This window comes from Ruditapes philippinarum, unplaced genomic scaffold (genome assembly GCF_026571515.1).
Source record: "Ruditapes philippinarum isolate M1 unplaced genomic scaffold, ASM2657151v2 ctg7593_1_1_1_1, whole genome shotgun sequence".
In the NCBI taxonomy this organism is placed as follows: domain Eukaryota; kingdom Metazoa; phylum Mollusca; class Bivalvia; order Venerida; family Veneridae; genus Ruditapes; species Ruditapes philippinarum.
This window is the reverse complement of record NW_026865448.1, coordinates 38,412-60,167: the sequence shown is the minus strand read 5'-3', so window position 1 is coordinate 60,167 and position 21,756 is coordinate 38,412. Positions and strand designations below refer to the sequence as shown.

General features: G+C 31.9%; 1 protein-coding gene across 1 annotated transcript; it reads left to right on the top strand.

The window, feature by feature from the left end:
• The first annotated feature begins 1,563 nt into the window (after nucleotides 1–1,563).
• LOC132729084 (digestive cysteine proteinase 1-like) lies at nucleotides 1,564–21,457 on the top strand. The gene is made up of 10 exons (XM_060714826.1): nucleotides 1,564–1,717; nucleotides 5,264–5,434; nucleotides 6,158–6,330; nucleotides 10,858–11,098; nucleotides 11,993–12,203; nucleotides 16,183–16,376; nucleotides 16,743–16,926; nucleotides 17,821–17,890; nucleotides 18,144–18,333; nucleotides 19,166–21,457. Exons 1-10 carry the CDS (start codon nucleotides 1,669–1,671, stop codon nucleotides 19,351–19,353), a joined length of 1,671 nt encoding a protein of 556 aa, XP_060570809.1. The 5' UTR covers nucleotides 1,564–1,668; the 3' UTR covers nucleotides 19,354–21,457.
• Nucleotides 21,458–21,756: the final 299 nt, after the last annotated feature.

The window sequence follows — 21,756 nt, the reverse complement described above, 5'->3', positions numbered from 1 at the left end:
GCTGGAATAAAAGCGTTCTTTCATGGGAATATTGTCATGTCACCCCCTAAATATTTTGCTGTCACCCCTTTTTGAGCCTGTCCCGGTTGTTGAGCACATGCTGTGTGTGTGTGTATTTGAGTTTATTTATAATCGCCACCGGTTACCTGTATGGACAAGTCCTCCAGAAAGGTATTTGTCTTTTTACATTTTGGAGGACACAGTTTAAGCTGCACGCCTCCAGATGAGCCAAAATATTTCAAGAAATTCAATTTTTAGAACATATGTATTCAGATCTTAGGAAAAATAAAAAGATTCAATATCTAATTTATTATTTACATGTTATGTGCGATTAATGACTGATATTGCGGTAGAAATCACTTCAATTCTACTGCGTTACTAACGCAGTAAGAGGTTTTTATGTATATTTTGACCTCTTTTTGGTAATTTATGTAGATTGTAAGCGCCGTTTGCAAGGTGTAAATTACTTTCTTTGTTCACTTCACGTTATGTTACTTTTAAACACATTTTCAAATTTTCATGAAAATTTGCATGAATCTGGAGGCCTGCTGCTTTAAAGAAAAACTACCCAATTCCATAAGTTTCTCCTGGTTCTTTAACGTGCCAAGTGTTTAAACACTCATATTGAAAATCACATCCGAAAGACTGATTAGTAATTTTAGCTGGCCAGCCCCGGAATCGAACCCCCAATAACGTGATTGCTCGTTATGTAGGCTGGTCCATTAATATTTCATATTTCAGACTGCCTTTAATAAATTTAAGTTGTAATTACTTCTTAAATATCTAAAAAAATTAATAGATTCATTGATAGAATAAAATGCTTATTAAATATAAGTGTTTTTTTATCTTTTGTAGAATAAAAAGCAGTATTTCAAATAACACATTTACATTGGTAAATCGGCTAATAAGTTAATTATTTGTCAAGTAAATTGACTGTTGATAAAAAAATAATTTCAGACACTACAGCTAGTACTAGTACTGCAGAAAATTGGTGAGATCCAATTCACATGTGCATATATATTCTTTATTTCAATTTCACCAATGTAGAGAAATAAAACTCGAATAGTAGTAAAGACAAATTAATTATAAGAAATAAATTGCCCACGTCTATTACATTTTTTTCACATGCACAAATTCCTGGCCAAATCTCCAAAAACACGCGCTTTTCCCCTGTCAAATAGTTTATGTCGACAGATCAGCCGCCAACCCCAGCAGCTAACCCGGCCTGTTCTGTCTGCTCCTGTTTCTAAATTAGAAATTTCAGCATTTAAATTTTGAATACCGCTTTAGTCGGTGGCAGGGGGGCGTGATCAGTAGCTTGCACTTTCCAGTACTGTCCATCTGGGACAGAATATAACAGGTCCTTCCCAGTTTCCATAAATGGGTTCAATCAAACCACGGATTTATATACGATATAAATCCGTGATGAAACCAAGTGTGCAACATTTTTGGACTTTCTATTTTCTCTTCGTTAGCATGCATGCCTTACATTTGTTTTGCCTAGAAGTAAAATATGTCGGCAAACAGTATTTATAGGTCGCTCACGGAATAGAAAAAAACAACACCACCACAAAAAAATGCTGATTTACGGTATCAGGATGTCACGTGACGATGTAATGACTCATGTGACTTAATTGTAAGTCATGTGATATCAAATTATTACAAAAAATGGCGGCTTGCAAGACGGGAGTAATTTTATCGGCACTGGCTTTCTTTGGTAAGAGAATTTGTTCAATTTAATATGATTATTCAAATATTTCTAACTGAATAACTCGAAACTGTTAAGTGGTAATTAGAACAATGTTCTTTTGCGACTTCCATGCTTCTGCAAAAAATCAAACTTGAAAAAAACTGAAGCGTCTTTGTTGACATGGCACATGGGCTATTTTCCAGTTTACGTATTGTTTTGAAATATATGTTGAACACTTTCGTCTGTAAGGGGGTTACCACTACCACAGTATTCGCCTCGCGCAAGATTCATGCAGCTCGTTGATGGTCCCAGTGAGTCCTTCTGACATTGAAGGACAGTGCATTTTCCTTTTTTTTATAGATTTACATTTGTCTGAAAATGCGAATATGGACAAATGTGATAAACCTGTAAATGTTTAAATTTTTAGAAAGTCAATGATATATATGACAAACGTTTACAACCCCCCCTCCCCCACCCAAACACACACAAACACACATACACCATTTGATTAACGGAGGATACATACCAGAAGGTTACGTACCATTTTTGGAGGTTACGTACCACTTATATATTTTGGAGGATACGTACCATATATATAATTTATATAAAATACAAATGATATAGAGCATAACAATTATAAAAAAAGACCGAATTATAACTTTAATATGTGGTTTGTTTCATTGTACTGTTCAATTTCGGTTTAGTGTGTGTAATTATATTAGTGTTATTAATTATTTTTATCGATTGTTCATTTCAGTTTTATGTTACCTGTAAGATGATTCTGGGCTCTGATGGAAGGGCCAAGCCCTTTTTAAGCCCCTCTTCTTTTGACAATCTTTCACTACTTCTTCTTATTGCTCTCACCACTTCTATGTTTAATTATATATACTTTTATCTATTTCTGTTCACTCTGCTGTATAATTTTAACAGCATAATTTTTCAATAAACATTTTAAACTTTATATGGAGTGTCTCCGGTCCAGTGTTGGTCTAGTTTTATTTTAAATTCATGAACACTTTTTGAGTCTACTACATTATTTGGCAAATTATTCCATGTTTTAATTACACGTCTTGAAAACTGATGTAGGCAATGAGTTGTTCTACTACGAGGCATTTCTAGTTTTAAATTATGTCCCCTTGTTGATGCCGAATAACTAAAAAAAATTTCAAAAACACAGTCATCTAAGCCTTTTACTATTTTGAAAGTCTGAATCATGTCCCCTCTTAATCTGCGATGTATTAGACTTGGCAGTTTAAGCTTTTTAAGACGGTCAATATATGTCAGATCTTTTAATGATGAAACTAGTTTTGTTGCTCTTTGTTGAAGTTTTTCTAGACTTGATATATCTTTTATAAAATATGGATTCCACACAACATTTGCAAATTCAACATGAGGACGAATCAAAGCTGTATACAATTTCACAAAGGTGTATTCATCTAAAAATTCAAAAGACCGGTTAATAAGGCCTAAAATACTATTTGCCTTATTAATCTTAGTAGAAATATGTTTGCTAAATTTAAGATCTTTTTCAAAAATAACTCCTAGATCTATGTAAATAAGATTTGTTTATTATCGTTAATTGTGGTTTGTTGTTTATTCTTATGTATTCATACCAGAGCTGCATTACTGGTACTGGTACTGGTACTGCAGTACGTACTGCAGCAATTTTGCAAGTACTGGTACTGATACTGAATTACTCTTACAAAATTTTGCTACTACTGGTACTGGTACTGCATTACTGTCTTAAAAAGTGGTACTGCTACTGCATTACCCAGTACTTTTATTTTTGATTAAAATTAAAAATAACATCAATTTTTGTCATAAAATAAAGCTGTAAATTACATTAACTATATTTTATTTTTGTGAAAAGGTAAGTTATCAAATCTAAAGATAATTTGCTGCAATATTCCTTCAAATGTTAACATAGTATTCATCATAAAAAGCACCAAAGACTTTAAGTAAAAAATTAAATTAAGATAAACAGACTCAGTAACTCTTTACCCTAAAATATCATTATTTAAATATTTTATTACTTTGTATTTACTAGTAAAAGAGCAAAATAAACACTAATTAATTTCTTCTATTCTAAAAAATCCCATTTCAAGTGAAAAAAGTGATGTTGTTAGCACCATAAAAAGTTGTTATTTACTTTGATTTAAATTGAACAGTTTGAAGGTGTGAAAGGCAACAAAAGACTGTTGTGTTTTAAATAAAGATGTTTGCATTGTATTTATACAGTTGACTGGTTACTAAACAATTAGATATGACATTAATTAATATGTTGTAAATATTGTTTATAAAAAGTATGTTAAAACTATATAGTTGTAAATATGTTATGTTAACTTTAAAGCAGCACGCCTCCAGATTCATACTAATTTTCATGAAAATTTTGAAAACGTATTTAAAGGTAAAATATTGTTAAACGAACAAAGATAGTATTTGACACATTACAATCAGCACTTAAAATCCACGTTAATTACCAAAAAGAGGTCAAATCATGCATAAATAGCCCCTACTGCGTTAGTAACGCAGTAGAAATATGGTGATAAATACTACAAAATACAGTCATTAATTGCACATTAGAAATAAACTATCACTTGAATCTTTAATTTGTTTACTTTTCTCAAAGTTTAAGTAATTTTTTTCCAAGTTTAATTTTCTTGAAATATTTTGGGTCATCTGGAGGCATGCAGCTTTAAAGTAAATTATGATTTATTTCTTTGCTGAATAATATTTGTAATTATTTGTTTGACAATGTATTTATTCAAACTTTGATGAATATATAAAAGTAATGGTACTGATACTTAATTACTTCACCAAAAAAAGTACTGGTACTGCAGTACCGAGCTAAAATCTAGTACTGGTACTGGTAATGGTACTGCATAATTTGCCAAGTACTGGTACTGGTACTTAAGTACTACACCCTTAGTACTGATGCAGCTCTGATTCATACATATTTAATCTCATTACAAAATACAATAAATGCGCAAATTTGAACAATAAACCTGATAGTTTCACACCTAGGCAATCTCTGCCACATGGAAATTTAATAAATAAAAACATGGACATGATATATTTTATATTAGGCCCCAGTAAGAATACTGTTCCACAGTTTTGGCATCCTTAAGTATAGCCCAGTTCACATGTCTCAGTTAGTTTAACCGATTAGATCTAGTTGATTTTCTCGATATGTCCACAGACACTTGTGACTTGGGGTTATATGAGTTGCTCCCCTTCTTGATCCCCACTTATATACATCACAGTTAAATTTAATTTGCAAACTTTACGTCATTATCTCATATTATTTCTGCATATTATATTTCGATGTATAATATTAATACAATACAAAACATCAGCGGCAAACTTTCGATATCAATAGCAGATAATTTAACAATAATACTTATGTATTTAATGAGAATAATAAGCTCCCAGTCCCCAAATACTTTAAATCATGAAGTTTAATGACTGAACACTAATAGTGATATTCACCACCATTTACATATCGCTTACAAAAATCACCATATGACAAAGAGTAATGTATATGTCATAATTGAAAAATTCTTTTCACTCTAGGAATATGCTATGGGTTGCCTAGCATAGTAGAAGTGAGAGAAGATCCACCAGTATGGGGTGAGGTATACAGTGTACAGGGTATGCTACAGCTTCCATATGCAGAAATTAACGAACCTTTCTCCAGCTGGTATGACTCAACAAAGAAAAGGAGTAGGATTGACTACTATGGAGGTATGCATGATATTTTAGTGTAAAATGCAGGGCAGGCAAAATCTGATTTTGACTTACAAGTACTTGTCTATTTTATCTGAAACCTTTCCTTACTTGCCTGTATGATATTCTTAAAGTAAATTATAAAAACAAAATGTCACTTGTCTGTACAGGTTGTGGGACAACCTGGGAAATATGGACAACTGATTTTCCCACTCTGAATTTAACTGATGTTTAACTTTTTAAAATCTGCTCCTGCACCATCTGAGTAAGTTTTAAATGTTAACTTGATAGATGTAGACGACAGAGAGCTGTTTTAATATTAAACCATCCAGCATCAAATATATTACAGACATGATCATTGAAATACTGGTAAACTAGTTGAAAAGTTTAGTTGCCTTACGTGATTGTGATAAATTAAGAACAAAGCAGACTGAGGTTTTCTTTTCTGAATAGGATGATTTATTTTCTTGTACATGTACTATAATTATGATTGTGTTGCTCAACATATTATGATTACCAATTATATGAATTTTACTGGTATAGACTGTTGCTCATCAAATTTTCCAGTCAATGCCAGTTGATACATATAAGTAAATTAGTTACATACAGAAAATAGGTGTGTGTTAGTCTAATATCATTTTATCCTTGACAAGTGCTAAATATATATAAATGTGGGAAGAAAATGAGAAAAAAAAATAGGATAATGATTTGATTATTTGTAATCATATGGTTTATTTCTAGGTATGGTCATGACTATACAAAGAGCAGACCTTGGTCAGTATGGGGAGGGTTATAAAGTTGCCCCACTGTCAACATACAAAGTTCGAAACTTGATGAGCTGTTTCAATATGCCAGGATTCTCTGAGGCCCCCGTAGACATACAGGTCACACTCCCAGATCTTACTGGATTTCAGGTAATTAAATTTTGTTAGCATTATCTTTAAAAGTTTGGAAATAGCCAGATTCCTCGGGAGAGCAATGTAAAAGATAATACATGTAGATGATCCTGGCTGAATATGTTTAATTAATTAAAGCAGCATTTAATCATAAGCATTATCAGCAAGCCATTGAACATTCATGGGATAAACCAGTAATATACATGTATAATGACAAAAGTTCAGGGCTATCTTAGGTGTGATGATACAGAATTTATTTTTCCCGCAAAAAAATATGTTAAGTTATAAAATTTGTATTATAAACAGGTTTGGTTAACTTACAGAAAATATACTACCGACAGAAATATATTTTCTTACAGTATACCAATATTTTTTTGTACGGTCAACTATCATTATCTTGACACCCCTTTTCTCGATAGTCGAGATAACGAGTGTAGACTGTATGTACTTTCATGGTCGAATGGCTTCAAAAATTGTCTATGTAGGTTGGAGTCTTGACAGAAATGTTGAAAAATTTCTTGTGGAGGAATACATGTATATCCAATTGAAAAAATTCAGCTAACATTAAGGTCATTTGTTTAAGCCATGTGCAGAGGCATGTCCATTTTGTACCAGTGATCTTTCTGTGCCAATTAAAAATTAACAATTAAAATATGACTTTGAGATTGTCAGTTTCATCAGAAACCCAACTTAAAAAAACTTGTTTTTGCCTGTTATAATAATACACAATGCGGATAAATATGTAACAAAAAAAATCATGCCTGAATTTATCATTTTACCAATAAATTTATAGGTACATGTACATGTACTATCATTTTCAATTGTTAAAGTGATTTTACGTCCTTGTTGTGTTTCAAAAATACATTAGCATTACCCCATATCTTCCTGCTCACCTTTTTGAAAACTATTTAATACAGGGAAGTAAAAAAATTAAATCTCATATAAAATACCTGGTATTATACTATAATACCAGGTATTTTATTAGTCCCCTACCGGTTTAACCGGAGGGGACTTTAGGTTTACCCTCCGTCCGTCTGTCCGTCTGTCCGCCCGTATGTCAGTCCGTCAGTCCGTCCGTCCACAAAACTGGATCCCGCGATAACGCAAAAAGTACTGAAAATATTTTTATGAAACTTGATATATGGATAGATGGCAGTATGGAGATTATGCACGTCTTTTTTTTTTCTTCCTATGTTGAAAATTCTGGTTGCTATGGCAACAAATAGTCTAAAAATATGGCAAATTTAACACATAAACTGGATCCAGTGATAACTCAAAAAGTACTGAAAATATTTTTATGAAACTTGAAATATGGGTAGATGGCAGTCTGGAGATTATGCACATCTTTTTCTTTTCTTCCTATGTTGAAAATTCTGGTTGCTATGGCAACAAATAGCCTGAATTTCAAGATTTCTGATTTAAATTTTTCAGCTTTTTCACTATATGTTCTTTATTTCTTAAGGTGTTTACTTCAAACTTTAAATATAAGTTTCTGGTCATCAACCACATCATATGTGACAAGGTTTATAACTCTAGCACAAAAAATATCAGTATTACCTCCCTTGAACTTAGATTTTTTAGGGGAAAAAATGTTGTCTTTTTTAAATAACTTCTTTATTTCCTAATGTATCTACTTCAAACTTCATATATATGTTTCTTATTATCACTCGACATTTTTGAGAAGGTTAAATACTCTAGCAAGACTATTTCCAGAATTATGTCCCCCTTGAACTTAGATTTTTTTCGAGAAACTGGTATTTTCACTCCAACTTCTTCATTCCTTATAGGATTTACTTTAAAATCCCACATCGTAATAATATGACAAGGTTGTATAAACATAATTTCCTTACTAAGCATGGAAACTTAACACATTACTGTGATATAGACAAACTTATTTTATTATGTTTTGTGGTTGATATTTTCAAATACAGACTTCATCCTCAAATTCATTATAAATGGCAATACACAGGAGTGACTATGACAATTAAAGAACTTTTTGAGGGACCGGTAGGGGACTACTGTATTGCCCGCAATACTATCAAATGCTTGTTACTATTAGTAAGATCAAATACTGGTGGTTGATTTTTAGCTCGACTATACAAAGTATATGGAGAGCTATCCTACTCGCCCCGGCGTCGGCGTCCGCGTCCAGATTTTAGATTAAAGTTTTGGTGCAGTAAAATATTTTTCACTATAACTTTGTCATTTCTTAAGGTATCATCTTCAAACTTCAAATATATGTTCATTATCATCAACCACATCTTATGTGACAAGGTAACTCTAGCACCAATATTTTCAGATTTATCTCCCCTTGAACTTAGAATTTTCCTTAAAAAATACTATTTTTTACTGTTACTTCTTTATTTCTTAAGGTATCAACCTCATACTTCAAATATATGTACCATATCATCATCCCCATCTTATGTGACAAGGATCATAACTTTAGCACCAATATTTTCAGATTTATCTCCCCTTGAACTTAGAATTTTCATTAAAAAATATTATTTTTTACTGTAACTTATTTTTTTTTTTCTAAAGGGATCACTTTCATACTTCAAATAAATGTACCTTATCATCATCCATATCTTATGTGACAAGGTTCATAACTCTGGCACCAATATTGCAAGAATTATCTACCCATCAACTTAGATTTTTTTTTACTAGAAAAATGTTATTTTTTACTGTAACTTTTTTTAGTTTTAAAGGTATCTACCTCAAACTTCAAATACTTATTCCTTATAATCAATTATATTTTATGTGACAATGTTCATAACTCTTGAAGTAATTTTTACAGATTTATCTCTCTTTGAACTTAGGATTTTCTTTATGAAATATTATAACTTTGTTACTTTTTAAGGTATCTACTTCAAACTTCAAATATATACTTCTTATCATTACATACATGTTGTGTGACAAGGTTCATAACTCTAGCGTGACTATTTCTAGAATTATTTCCCTTGATCTTGGAATTTATTTTAACAAATGTTATTTTTTTACTATAACTAAATACATAATTATACATAAATGATTATTCTTTCATAGTTTTGTCCTCCTTACTGCGTCCAGTATTTTATTAGGCGAGCTTGGCTGTCTCCTGTGACAGCTCTTGTTAAAGAAAATAATCATTGTACATGGAATTGCTGAAAAAAATGTAGTCCCTGCAAAAAGTTAAAAAATTAGAACATATTAAAAAATTTGAATCCTTTAAAATCTTTTAATTATTGTCAGATATCAAAACACATTTACTTCCCCCTTTTCTTTCACTTTAAATATAAGCTACATTTAACTTGTGTTAAGGACCACCCTGAAATAAAGACCACATTATTTTTTTAACTTTTAAAAATGACTTGTAAGTAACACCCTTATACAGCCAAATGATAACGGCAGTAATTAAGTGGCAGTAATATATTGTCTATGCCACCCTTAAAAATAACGGCACTAATGAAGTGGCGGTAATAACTTGTCTATGCCACCCATATATAGACAAATAATTGCGACAATAATAAAGTGGCAGTACTGACTTGTCTATGCCACCCTTGCACAACCAAATGATAGTGGCAGTAATGAAGTGGCAGTGCTAGCTTGTACAACCAGAATGATTATTGTGGAAGTGACAATAATGGCCTGCCATGTCTACCCTTATAAAATCAAGCCTACCTGAGCTTCCAAATGCCTTGTGACTGCACTCCATTCTGTTTGATTGACATATTACAAAAAAACTTGTCAAAAAAGTCAACATTTAAGTTTTAAGCAAATTTATTTAAAAGTATATATGCATGTTGATGATGTACACAATAAAACAAGAAGGAATTGAAATGAAAGCTGCAATAGCTTGTGGTAGCCTCTCATCCATACAATAACAGTGCAATATAAAAACCTTTATCTGTAAAAAAAATTTGTGTCCTTTATTTTAAGAGTGACTTTATACTCAAAGTTAACTGAATTGATTTTGTACTGATACATACATCTAAATAGAATGTACATATTTACACATTTTCCTTTTACCGCTTTTTTAAAAAAAAGTCTACTGAGTGAGGTCATGTGAATTAACTTGTTTTTAAGAAGGAAATAAAATTTCTTTGTATTATTTGTCATCTGTGATAATGAAACCTTCTATTACTAAGATAGGCATTGTAATACCATAGCCATACATTTATGTTTCCTTAATTATGCAGGAACACTGATTGGAGAGATTATGGTAAAATGTAAAATGTCCTTGACCTTTGAAAAAAAGGAGGTAATGAAACAACTTTACAATTACTTTAAATTTCCTGCCACTTGCTAATGCAGTGTACACATGAGTAAGGATGGAAAAAAAAAACTAGTATGTCTTAATAATAAATTAATTTGATAACTTTCACCACCTTAAGTGCTCTCTTTCTTCCCCCCCCCCACCTCCCCAAGGTTTTTGCCCTGTCCCTTATTGATCCAGTCTTTCCAGTGGTCCAATATGGTTTGGTATGGTTTAAACATTGCTAACTGTAAAAACATTGTTCTTTACTCTCGTATTTAACCTAATTGACTGTTTTTATGATAATATTTTAGAAAGAACCTGAGCAGCAGATAATTGATGGCAAATCTTGCGATGTTTGGAGAATGGTGGACAAAGAAAACCACAAGACAAACACATATACAATGTGGGTCACCCCAGAGACTAATTTTCCAGTGCGTTACGAGATGATGGGCTTTGATTCACTACTTGGTTCACATTACGATAAATACATCATTGATTACTCCCAGTATAACAAATCTCCTATACCAGAAACCACCTTTGAAACACCAGCAAGTAAGTATTTCGGTAATTTTACCTTTGAAACTACCTAGCATTTGCTGCTGTTGAACAGACTGGTTTGACTGAACAGATATGCACCTGGACCAGTCTTTATCCTTTTGGCAAACCAGTCTTCAAAATTCTATTGTGAAACCCCTAAAATTAAAAATGGACTGTTTTAAAATGGATTTGGACAAGTCCATTAAAGAAATTCTTCAGCTCACATGTATTGTTCAAGTCTGTGGAAGAAAAATTTGGAAAATGTTAACTCCTATAGTTCTCATACTTATCAAACAGTGCAGAAAAATAAACCAGGTGTCTGAGGCAATAGTCAAACATTGTATGATTGTGTTAAAGCAACATGTCTCCAGATTCCTGATAATTTTCATGAAAATTTTGAAAATGTATTTAAAAGTAAAATACTGTGATGTAAACAAAGAAAGTAATTTACACACTGCAAACAGCACTCACAACCCACATCAAAATATACCAAAATAGCCCTTAAGGGGTTTGTAGAAAGTAATGGTTATGTATATGGCTAAGTTAGTAATTAATCACACATAACATGTAAATCATTATATAGTATAAATAGTACATTTTCTTAAGTTTGATTTGCTTGAAATATTTTGACTCCTCTGGAGGCATGTAGCTTTAATGCATGTAATTTTTGTTTGTATAACCCTAAAATTTCAATAAAGGTTCAACATTATTATATTTGTAAATGATTAATGCGTTTTTTGCAGTAATATTTAGTTGTGAACAGAACAAGAGGAATTTTTTTTCATCTAGACACTTGTGTTTAGGTTTCCTAGAAATATTGGTAGATTTATTTCATTTATTGACCAAAAACTAGATTTTCCTTTGAATTTTTTGATTGATTTAAAAAAACAAACTTTTGAATTATTACAGACCTAACATGCGGAGATTTCCCAGGACCTGGTGATTCGGTGCACAGAGTTCTCAATAACCCTATGGGTGAGTTTATGAATCACCATGTGGACCCTCACCATGACGACCATATTGTCACGATGTTTGAGCAGTTTAAGATCACACATAAACCAGTCTATGCTCATGACAAAGAGCATGCTCAGAGATTACATAACTTCAGACAGAATGTCAGGTAATATTTATAAATAAGTCATCAATGTACTTTGAGTAGCGGCGTGGCCGAGTGGTTACTGCATCAGACAAGTAATCTAGGGATTGCTGACCGCCTGTGTTCAAACCCTGTCAGGGGCAAGCCGTTGTTTCCTTGAGCTAGAAACTTTACATTCTTTGCTTAGTATTGGTTGGTACCAGGAACGGATTCGGGAGTGTTTCAATAAGCTTCCAACACAATTGAACTTAAATAAATTTGTATAAACTAATGTACTTTAAAAATATGATACAATCATGATGTATTTAGTTAGTTTTATTTATATAAATCATCTTAAATTCTTAATGTATATCATATTTTCCAGTTAAATTGATATTCTTGATTAAAAAGATAAAAAATTGCAATTTATTACAGTTTCTTGGTCTATTGTATACGAGAAATGTGGAGGGAAAACAACCTTCCCTTAAGATGTTCATATTATTAGTACATGTATAAAACAGTGAAATTTGATACATAATATAATTATCACATGATGTCTCAAGGACCCTTGAATTTAACACTTGTCACTGTAGTGTACAGAAGACTACTGCAGTACAAACATGCAATTACTGATGTTTATTTACACTATCTACTTGTAGGCAGATGGTGTAAGTTACATATTATCTCTTGTCGCGTTTGTCAAATGTTAAATATTTTTTATGCACTTAAGTAGATGATATGAACTTACGATACCCTTGAACATTGAATCATAAGTTATATAGCTGATGCCTTCAGTTAAGCAGACAAATTGTTTATTTTTAAAATATAAACTAAAGGAAAATATTTCAACAGTTTATGAGGTGCATCCATGTAATGATTTAACCCTCACTGCACTTGATATCTTAAATGGAATCGTCTATCTTTCAATCTGGACAAAACCAATGATCATTTTTAGGGAAAGTTTCAAAATCTGTACTGAGTGAGTATTACAGGAATTTTTCCAGGATTTTGGGAACACGACCCATACCCATTGAATTGGGAATTTCAGCGGTGTTTTGTTAAAAATTTAGGAAAAATGCATGACTGAAATTTTGCAGTGATTAAATAGATGCAAACAATTACTGTCTAGGATGGCATCTTCAAACATTTAAGCAGAAGCCCTTATTTGCAAAGATTTTAGAATTTTTACTCAATATTTTAATTATTTAACTTTCAATTGGGAATTTTTTCCTGTGAATTGGGAAAATAGTGTACTATTTTCAGTTAGGAATATGATCCAATAACGGCTATAAAATAAGCCAAAAAAAATCCTTGTATTGAACAGTACAGACCATGATCAAACAGCATTGATGTGGTCTGCACAGGTTGAATTTGTAGCCTCAGTCACAGCCAGCAGGCTAAACGTCATTTGAGCTGTGTCATGACAAAACCAACATAATGGGTTTGTGACCAGCATGGATCCAGACCAGCCTGCGCATCTGTGCAGTCTGATCAGGATCGATGCTGTTCGCTTACCAACTCTATTACAAGTAGAGAAACTGATAGCGAACAGCATGGATCCTGATCAGACTGCGCAGATGCGCAGGCTGGTCTGGATCCATGCTGGTCGCAAACCCACAATGTTGGTTTTGTCATGAGGCGGCTCATTTTTCTTTTCCTTTTAAATAATAGTATTAATTAAAAGTTTAAAATGCTTTTTTTAAGACATAAGAATGAATTTGGAATGGTGATACTTTAAAGAACTCTTAAAATGCTGGATGGCAAAATGGTTACAGTCTAGACCAGTCTGCACATTCTTACAATTAGGCCAGACTTAATGTTGTTAGCTGACTAATTACATTTTTTAATCGTGACTTTTTCAAATTAAAAATTGATGATTCTAAAACTCGTTACTTGTCAAGGTTATTTAAAGAAATATAAGGAAATTAAAGGCACATTTAACATTAAGGATGTATTGTGCATCTGAAAAGAAAATTTTTAATTTTCCCTAGTGATTGTTCTAATGAGTAAAATTATGACTGAGCCAAATTTTTTTTTTGACATCGAGTCTTAAAATGGTTATTTGTTTTCCCACCTCTTATATTTGAAATCACAAGGCATTAGTAATTGGTCACTAAAAAATTGTTAGTTAACCAGGATACCCGGTTAGATGAATGTACAACCATGATAAGGGAAAAAACATGTAAGAATTTGCATATAAAAACACAACAAACAAATGAGCCATTGACTTATGACTTTATAATAGTCATACATTCACTTGACAGTATATACTTATGAACTTGGATTTGATACTTAAATCTGGACTTTCTCAAGTGTCTGTTTAGTATGACAGTGACAGTGTGTGAACTTTGCCTGTCTTTATCATTTACACTATCAAGATGGTGATATATGTTCTACATTAAACATCTGTCCGTCTGTATGTCCTTGATGATTGGTTGATATGATGTTGTGTAGGTGAAATTGATCAAATGATTAAAGCATGTTATTCAACACTACTCTCTTCATTTGATGTCCTGTTTTAAGGTGTTTTTTTTGAGAACTTGTGACTTAAAGTCAATTGAAATGTGTAAAGCTTTATCACATGACTGTGTTTGTTTAAAGTTTATTGTTATCTTGTTTGGACTGATCTAGAGTAAAATGATATCTGACATAAATATCAGTGACATAAATTTGTTTATGGCCATGTTTTAAGTGGCCATGTTTTAATCTGTGACATAAACAGATTTTAAAAGACACTCTGATAAAACACAACATAATAAAAAGAAGGACTGGTCTTCTATCACAACCTATCTCTGAATATCTTTGTATGCTGTACATTTATGTCATATTAGTTACACACAATTTACAAATTTAAGAATTGAAAATTGCATGGATCCTTATTATTTGACTTCTTTGTATAAAGCTATATCTATTTAAAAACAAATAATGCTGCTTCCATAATCAATACATAATTCAATTCCATAATCTTACAGCTGATTCCCGAAATAAAGTTGAAACATAGAATGTCTCTGTTATTTATCACATATGAATAAAGGTCATTATCCGCAACAAAAAAAGTTGCGGAACAGAATATTATGCTGCCATTTTAAGTAGGCTTTTAACTGTTTAGTAATGACTTCTTACATGAGTCATTCCATCTTAAGGAAAAATATACCCATTTTCATTCTTATACATGTATTTTGGAAGTATTTTTTTTTTCAAAATTCCTATAACAATTTTTGAGGCAGATATAATTATAAATAAAGCTTTATACACTTTGACAACATGCTGGCTGACACAGGTTCATGATATTTATAATACATGTGTTACATATTTTAAGTTTTAATTTGGATTGAAGGGGCCTAGTTGATGAAATGTTAAAGATTGCTGATCACTTATGACTCACCATATGGGAATAAAATCCTAATATTAGGAAAGTATATTAAAGGGACTCCGCTTTACTTGAAATGGACTGAAAGTATTTTTTTCGAGATTAATGTTCCATTTGATGTAGGTCTAGAGCAATAACTTGTGTGCCAATCTTCAGATCATTTGCTTACTATGTTTTTCTAGAATAAATATTCTAATTGTGAAAAATGATCAAAATTGAAAAGCGTTACAATGCTTTTTGAACTCCCAAAATTGGGCTAAGAATAGCACAAAAATATAATTTAATTTTTTTCTTTTGAGTATGCTTATTACTTATCATTGCATATTTTTCTGTATTGAGTGCCTCAGCTGATCTAAGTAAGAAAATTAATTCAAATTTTATGTTTTAACACTTTTTGGCCTCAGTTATGTCCCTTTAATCATCTTTTATGTGCTTGATAAGTGATATTATCCAAATGCCTTTCATGCAGGGACTTTAGGGTTCCTCCCCCTTTCTGTACAGTGTAGAGGCGAAACACTTTTAATATTTGTGTGACTAAAAGTCCAACTAAAGACAACAGACACTGAGGTACCTGGGAGGTCAGGTGAATCCTACCAAACTCAAATATTTTGGCAGTTAATAGTTATAATATATTTGGAAATTTTCTATTTTTAGATATGTGCATTCTAAGAACAGACAAGGTTTGACGTACAGACTGGCTCTAAATCATCTGTCAGATAAAAGTCAAAGGGAGCTGAAGCTACGTAATGGGTACCGACATACAGCCGGAGACCATGGTGCACAGGTGTTTGATAAATCTACCATCAACCCTAGGGATGTACCAGAGTCTATTGACTGGAGAACCATTGGTAAATGTTCAGCCTATTGTATTATTTTACCATATTTATGCTTTTATAATTATGATTATGTTAGAATTTTTCAATTTGGTTTAAATTGCATGTACCAACAAAGGGTACATGTATACATCTGTACTTTTAATCACATATTGTATACTAGAGACTAGAGAGGGTATCTGCCTTGGTATTTGGACAAAACTTTATATCACCATCTGCACACTTTAGATAAAATGAACATCTGATCTGATTTCAGAAATTCCTTTAACTTTTAATTGACAGTAACTTAAATAAGGTTAATCCATTTCTCTATTTCTTAAGGCAAAATGCTTTAATATAAATGCTGTGAAAGTTAAAAACTTGTTGTCTTGTTGCTCCCAGGTGCTGTAACTCAGGTAAAGGACCAGGGTGTGTGTGGATCATGCTGGAGTTTTGGAACAGTTGGTGCTATAGAAGGTGCTTATTTTGTCAAGTACGGTGAACGAAAAAGGTTTTCTCAGCAACAGTTGATAGATTGCTCTTGGGGTGAGGGAAATAACGGATGTGATGGTGGGGAAGATTTCAGGTTAGTTAAATCACTATGGATATCTGATCTGATATTTGTTAGTCCACTCATTTTGAAAACAATATGGACCACATTTTTCTAAAAAATACGCCTGTCATTTTAGTTTTAAGAATATACTGGGCTTATTTTTGATGTTAAGGATCACAGTGTATTCAATCCATATAAATCTTAATCAATTTTTACTTAGATGGAGAAGAATTGATAATATCATTGATTTTTCTGGTCTCACTGACTTTTAAATAGATCTTTATAGGACACAAATAATATCCAAATTTGCTACTTTTTTACAATTTGATACAGTCAAACCTGTAGTAATGGTCACTTCTTTTCGGCGGTCATCTGACCTATACGGCCATTTGGTGACCCGCACACAAAAATCATTTTGTACATTAATATATTAAAATTCACACCCCCACCCCCCCCCCCCCCCAAAAAAAAACATAGAAAATATTAAAACAAACGTTTATTATTGCTTAAACACTTGGCCCATGAAAGAACCAGGAGAAGCTTCTGGAATTAGGGCATCTTTCTGTATCTTTATTTTGCACTATCCTCCAAAATATAAAATGAATAACACTCTTCTGGAGGACTTGCCCATATGGGCAACCAGTGGGGAGTATAAATGAGCCATGCCATGGCAAAACCAACATAATGGGTTTGCGACCAGCATGGATCCAGACCAGCGTGCGCATCTGCACATCATACTGTTTGCTTACAAACCCTATAACAAGTAGAGAAACTGATAGCGAAAAGCATGGATCTTGATCAGACTGCCCGGATGCGCAGGCTGGTCTGGATCCATGCTGGTCACAAACCCATTATGTTGGTTTTGTCATGGCGTGGCTCAAATAAACTCAAATACACACACATGAAAGTTTGATATTATGTTTTCAGATCATACATGTATGTAATGAAGACTGGTGGTCTCACAACTGAAGAAATTTATGGCCAGTATTTGGCTCAGGTACATATATATGACTTTTCCTGATTTTCTAATATTTTCAACATATTTTGTCTTCATTTTATGACATTTTCAACATATTTCTTGTCACAAAATTTAATAAGTAAAGAAATTGCGCCTTTACCATAACCATGTTTTAGCATAGCCAATATTTACCATAACCATGTTTTACCATAACCATGTTTGATATCATTATTGATGTCATAATTGTGTGTGCTATAAATAGTAAAGATTATATTTGTATTTCTATTCATAGGACGGTTACTGCCATGACGACAAAGCTCCGAGTATGGTGAAATTGACTGGTTACACAAATGTCACAGCTTATGACCAGGAGGCCTTGACCTTTGCCATTGCCAGCAAGGGACCAGTCTCAGTTGCCATTGATGCCTCCCATAAGTCCCTGTCGTTTTATGCTGACGGTGTTTACTTTGAGCCAGAATGTGGTAAGTTTTGAAATCTGTAAAGTTATTGCATATAAAAGTTACTGGATTTATGCTAAAACAGAAATTTTTGAGTATTTACTGGACAGAAACTTCATCTGTGCTGTCTTACCTGGCTCCATATAGTTGGTTGATCTATTTCCAAATTTTCATTAAAACATTAAAATTTTGTCTAAACACTAGAACCTAAGACAGAAACCAGCCTCCAATTGTATATAGAAAATGAAAAGCTAGTTTAAAATTGTCATTTTGTAAATATTTATGAGAATCTGCTTCTTGGGTACATTAAAATCAAAGATAATTGCAGGTGTTTTCAATAACAATTTCATTTTCCAATTTACTTTCAGGAGGTAATTAGGACTGGCTCATTTAAATGTATAGTAAAACAATGTTTTAGAATGTCCAAGATGCTTCAAATGAAAAAAATATATTATAGAGTAGGGCTGACTCAAAGAATTATAAAAGATTCAAGGGTTTTTTTATGAAAGAAAAATGATTATCACTGTCAGAAAATTAATTTTAATTACATAAAACTTTTTAAGCTCGACTGTTCAAAGAATAGGAAGAGCTGCTGTACTTGCCTATAGATAAATACAGCTGTCATACTTCTGTTACATTTTTGTGTGCAGGTTCGTTTCTCCAGATATACAAAAGGGAATGGGTTAAAACATCCCACACTTATTTTACAGCATATTAGGAGGTCACTATTAAAGTCCCAAAACTCTAACTTGGATTTTGAAAGAATTACGGCCCTTTTAGAAAATTTTACATTATCCAGGCTCTTGAAAATAGTCGAGCATGCTGTCCTACTGATAGTTCTTGTTATTTTTTTCAGGAAGCAAGCCAGATCAGTTGGACCATGCAGTGTTAGCGGTCGGCTACGGGGAAATGGGTGGTCAGAAATACTGGCTCATCAAGAATTCATGGTCGACGTACTGGGGAAATGACGGATATGTTCTCATGTCACAGAAAGACAACAACTGTGGTGTCGCAACTGCCCCTACTTTCGTAACTCTTGCATAAATTATGTTAATCTAATTTACTGAAAAGAAATTATATAAGAAAACAGCTAAAATGTACAATGTTAAAATGTATCTTCTTTTAAGCATTGTTGTAATTAATATGTATCACATTTTTTTTTTCAAATCAAGAAAACCTGCTTAGTCCTTTTATATTATAAAAATACCCAAAAATTTAAATATTTAAAGACTCATTGTAAAATTATACATCAACTTTTGACTTGGAGCTATGTGTTTGACACATTTGTTTTCTTCAATAAAATTGTTATTAAATCATAAGCATTCCAAAAAATTGTTCCATAACATGTGAATATAATAAAAATAGTGTTGAAATAAGTGCTTTTTGAAATGTTTTAAAATATGTGCTTTTCACTCTGAATATTAGAATTGTTTGTAGTCCCTTGTCCCGACATGTGTGTGTAAGTGTGTGAAGTACATATCATGGGTATGTAAAATAGAAGTGCTGTAATATTTGCATTTTACCCCTTTAAGTCATTCTTATTTGGCTTTTATTTTTCTACTTTTGACAAATTGATTTCCGTATGTTTGTGATTTGGATAGGATTGAAAGATGTAAATAAAAAGTAGAAAATGCAAATAAAAACTGTAAATTGGATATTTCTTTTGTAAGATCTTATCATATTTGGTTTGTTGGATACAAAACAACAGGAAGTTGGCGTTCAGCAAAAGATAATGCTCAAACAAATTTTTGTTCTTCATTTCAAGAAATGGAAATGTATTCTTTATCAACATGTTAGGCATGTAAATATGATAGTTTTGTATACATGGTCAAGTAAATGTTCTGGGATTAAACATGATAAAATAAATATTTGTGTTTAAAGATATAAATTATGCTCAATTTGGGATGGGGACGTGAAGTCTCTTTATTAACTGTTAGGGAGGTGTGCCTCAGTGGATGGGATGGTGTAATGTAAATGTGATATTTTTTCATTTTTTTTTTCAGAAACAATTTACTTGTAAATATAACTTTTGAGGGTGTTTAAAGTGTCATACTTTGTAAGGGACATTTACATGCACTTTTGATCGTGCAATCAAAGTCATATTGTGTAATTTATCTTAAACACATATTATTTGTTAATTGTTTCTGATTTACATGAGATTATGTATTTATTCCTACATGCTATGCAAATTTATTGATAATGAACAACACTTATGTACTGCTTTGTTATTTTCTGTTGACATACTAATTTTTGCACATGTATGTTACTGTATTCTATTAAACAGTGAAAAATTGTTGAAAATAACAGTCATTATTCATTTATAATCAAATGAAAAATATTTTTGTGTAGTACAGTGCAACTTGTACATGTGATACTAGGATTGATGCGCTAAATATAATACAATATGTATTAAATCAAAGCTGTTATAAAAACAAGGCTAAATCATAAATATGTTCAATTTTGATAAAATGTTTCTTTGGCAAATTTTTTAGTCAGTGTCTGATATTAATGAGGTCCCAGTGGTTTCAAGGTTTTATTTTGAATTTAATTTCCATGGCAGTGCATTTAAGATTAAGTAAGTCTCATTTTGGGGTTAAAGCCATATTTGAGAACTTGTTTGGAGGTAATATATCCATATCACATATGTCATTTTGAGGTTTTTTTATAGTTAATCTAGAGATATTATTTTTATTAAAGCAAAAATGAGAGATCTTATTTTGAGGTAATAGCCTTATCAGATATCTCATTTTGAGGTTATAGTTAAATTAGAGATCTCATAGCCATATCGGAGATTTCACTTTGAGGTTATCAGTTAAACATATTATTATATGTATTATAGATCTTTTTCAATATCAAAATGTTCTCTTTAAATTAATAACTTCCCATTCTGTACAGTATAAAATGAATCTTTTCAAGAGGCTTTTATTTTATCTGATCCTGGTAAATATAGTATTGTTTCACAGTGTGTAATATCATAAAATAATAGAGTGGTCAGTATGGGCATAGTGCACAGTACTACAAGTACATTGTCTGATAATTATTTAATTTGTCTTGTTACAATTAATGAAAAAGTTTAATATACATGTACTAGCTTTGGGTTGATGGTTAGTATTTTTGTAAACTTTTTGACATTAAAGTTAAAAATATATTCAGTTTTTGTTATCCTTTTGTTAGTTTTATTATGACTAATTACATAAGCTTTAAAAATTATTGTAGCTTTTCTTTGAAACTACTTTAAACTTCGAGAGAGGGTTCTCGAAATGTCCAAGTCTATTTTTTTTTTGCGGAGTCTCAAAAGGGCAGTCTTTAAATTTGTTTATCTGAAATTTGATTTCAAATTTGACATTTTAGAAATTTAGATTAGTACTGGCATGGAGTCGACATGTCATCTTTTTAAATACAATGTAAATGGCTTTAACCATTAAAATGTACTAAATCCTACAATAT

Excerpts from the sequence above, each read along its gene's own strand:
- LOC132729084 (XM_060714826.1), top strand. The coding sequence starts at position 1,669 with ATGGCGGCTTGCAAGACGGGAGTAATTTTATCGGCACTGGCTTTCTTT. Across the intron at positions 6,331-10,857 it reads CAGATCTTACTGGATTTCAG|AAAGAACCTGAGCAGCAGAT; the intron begins GTAATTAAATTT and ends ATAATATTTTAG. Across the intron at positions 16,377-16,742 it reads TATTGACTGGAGAACCATTG|GTGCTGTAACTCAGGTAAAG; the intron begins GTAAATGTTCAG and ends TGTTGCTCCCAG.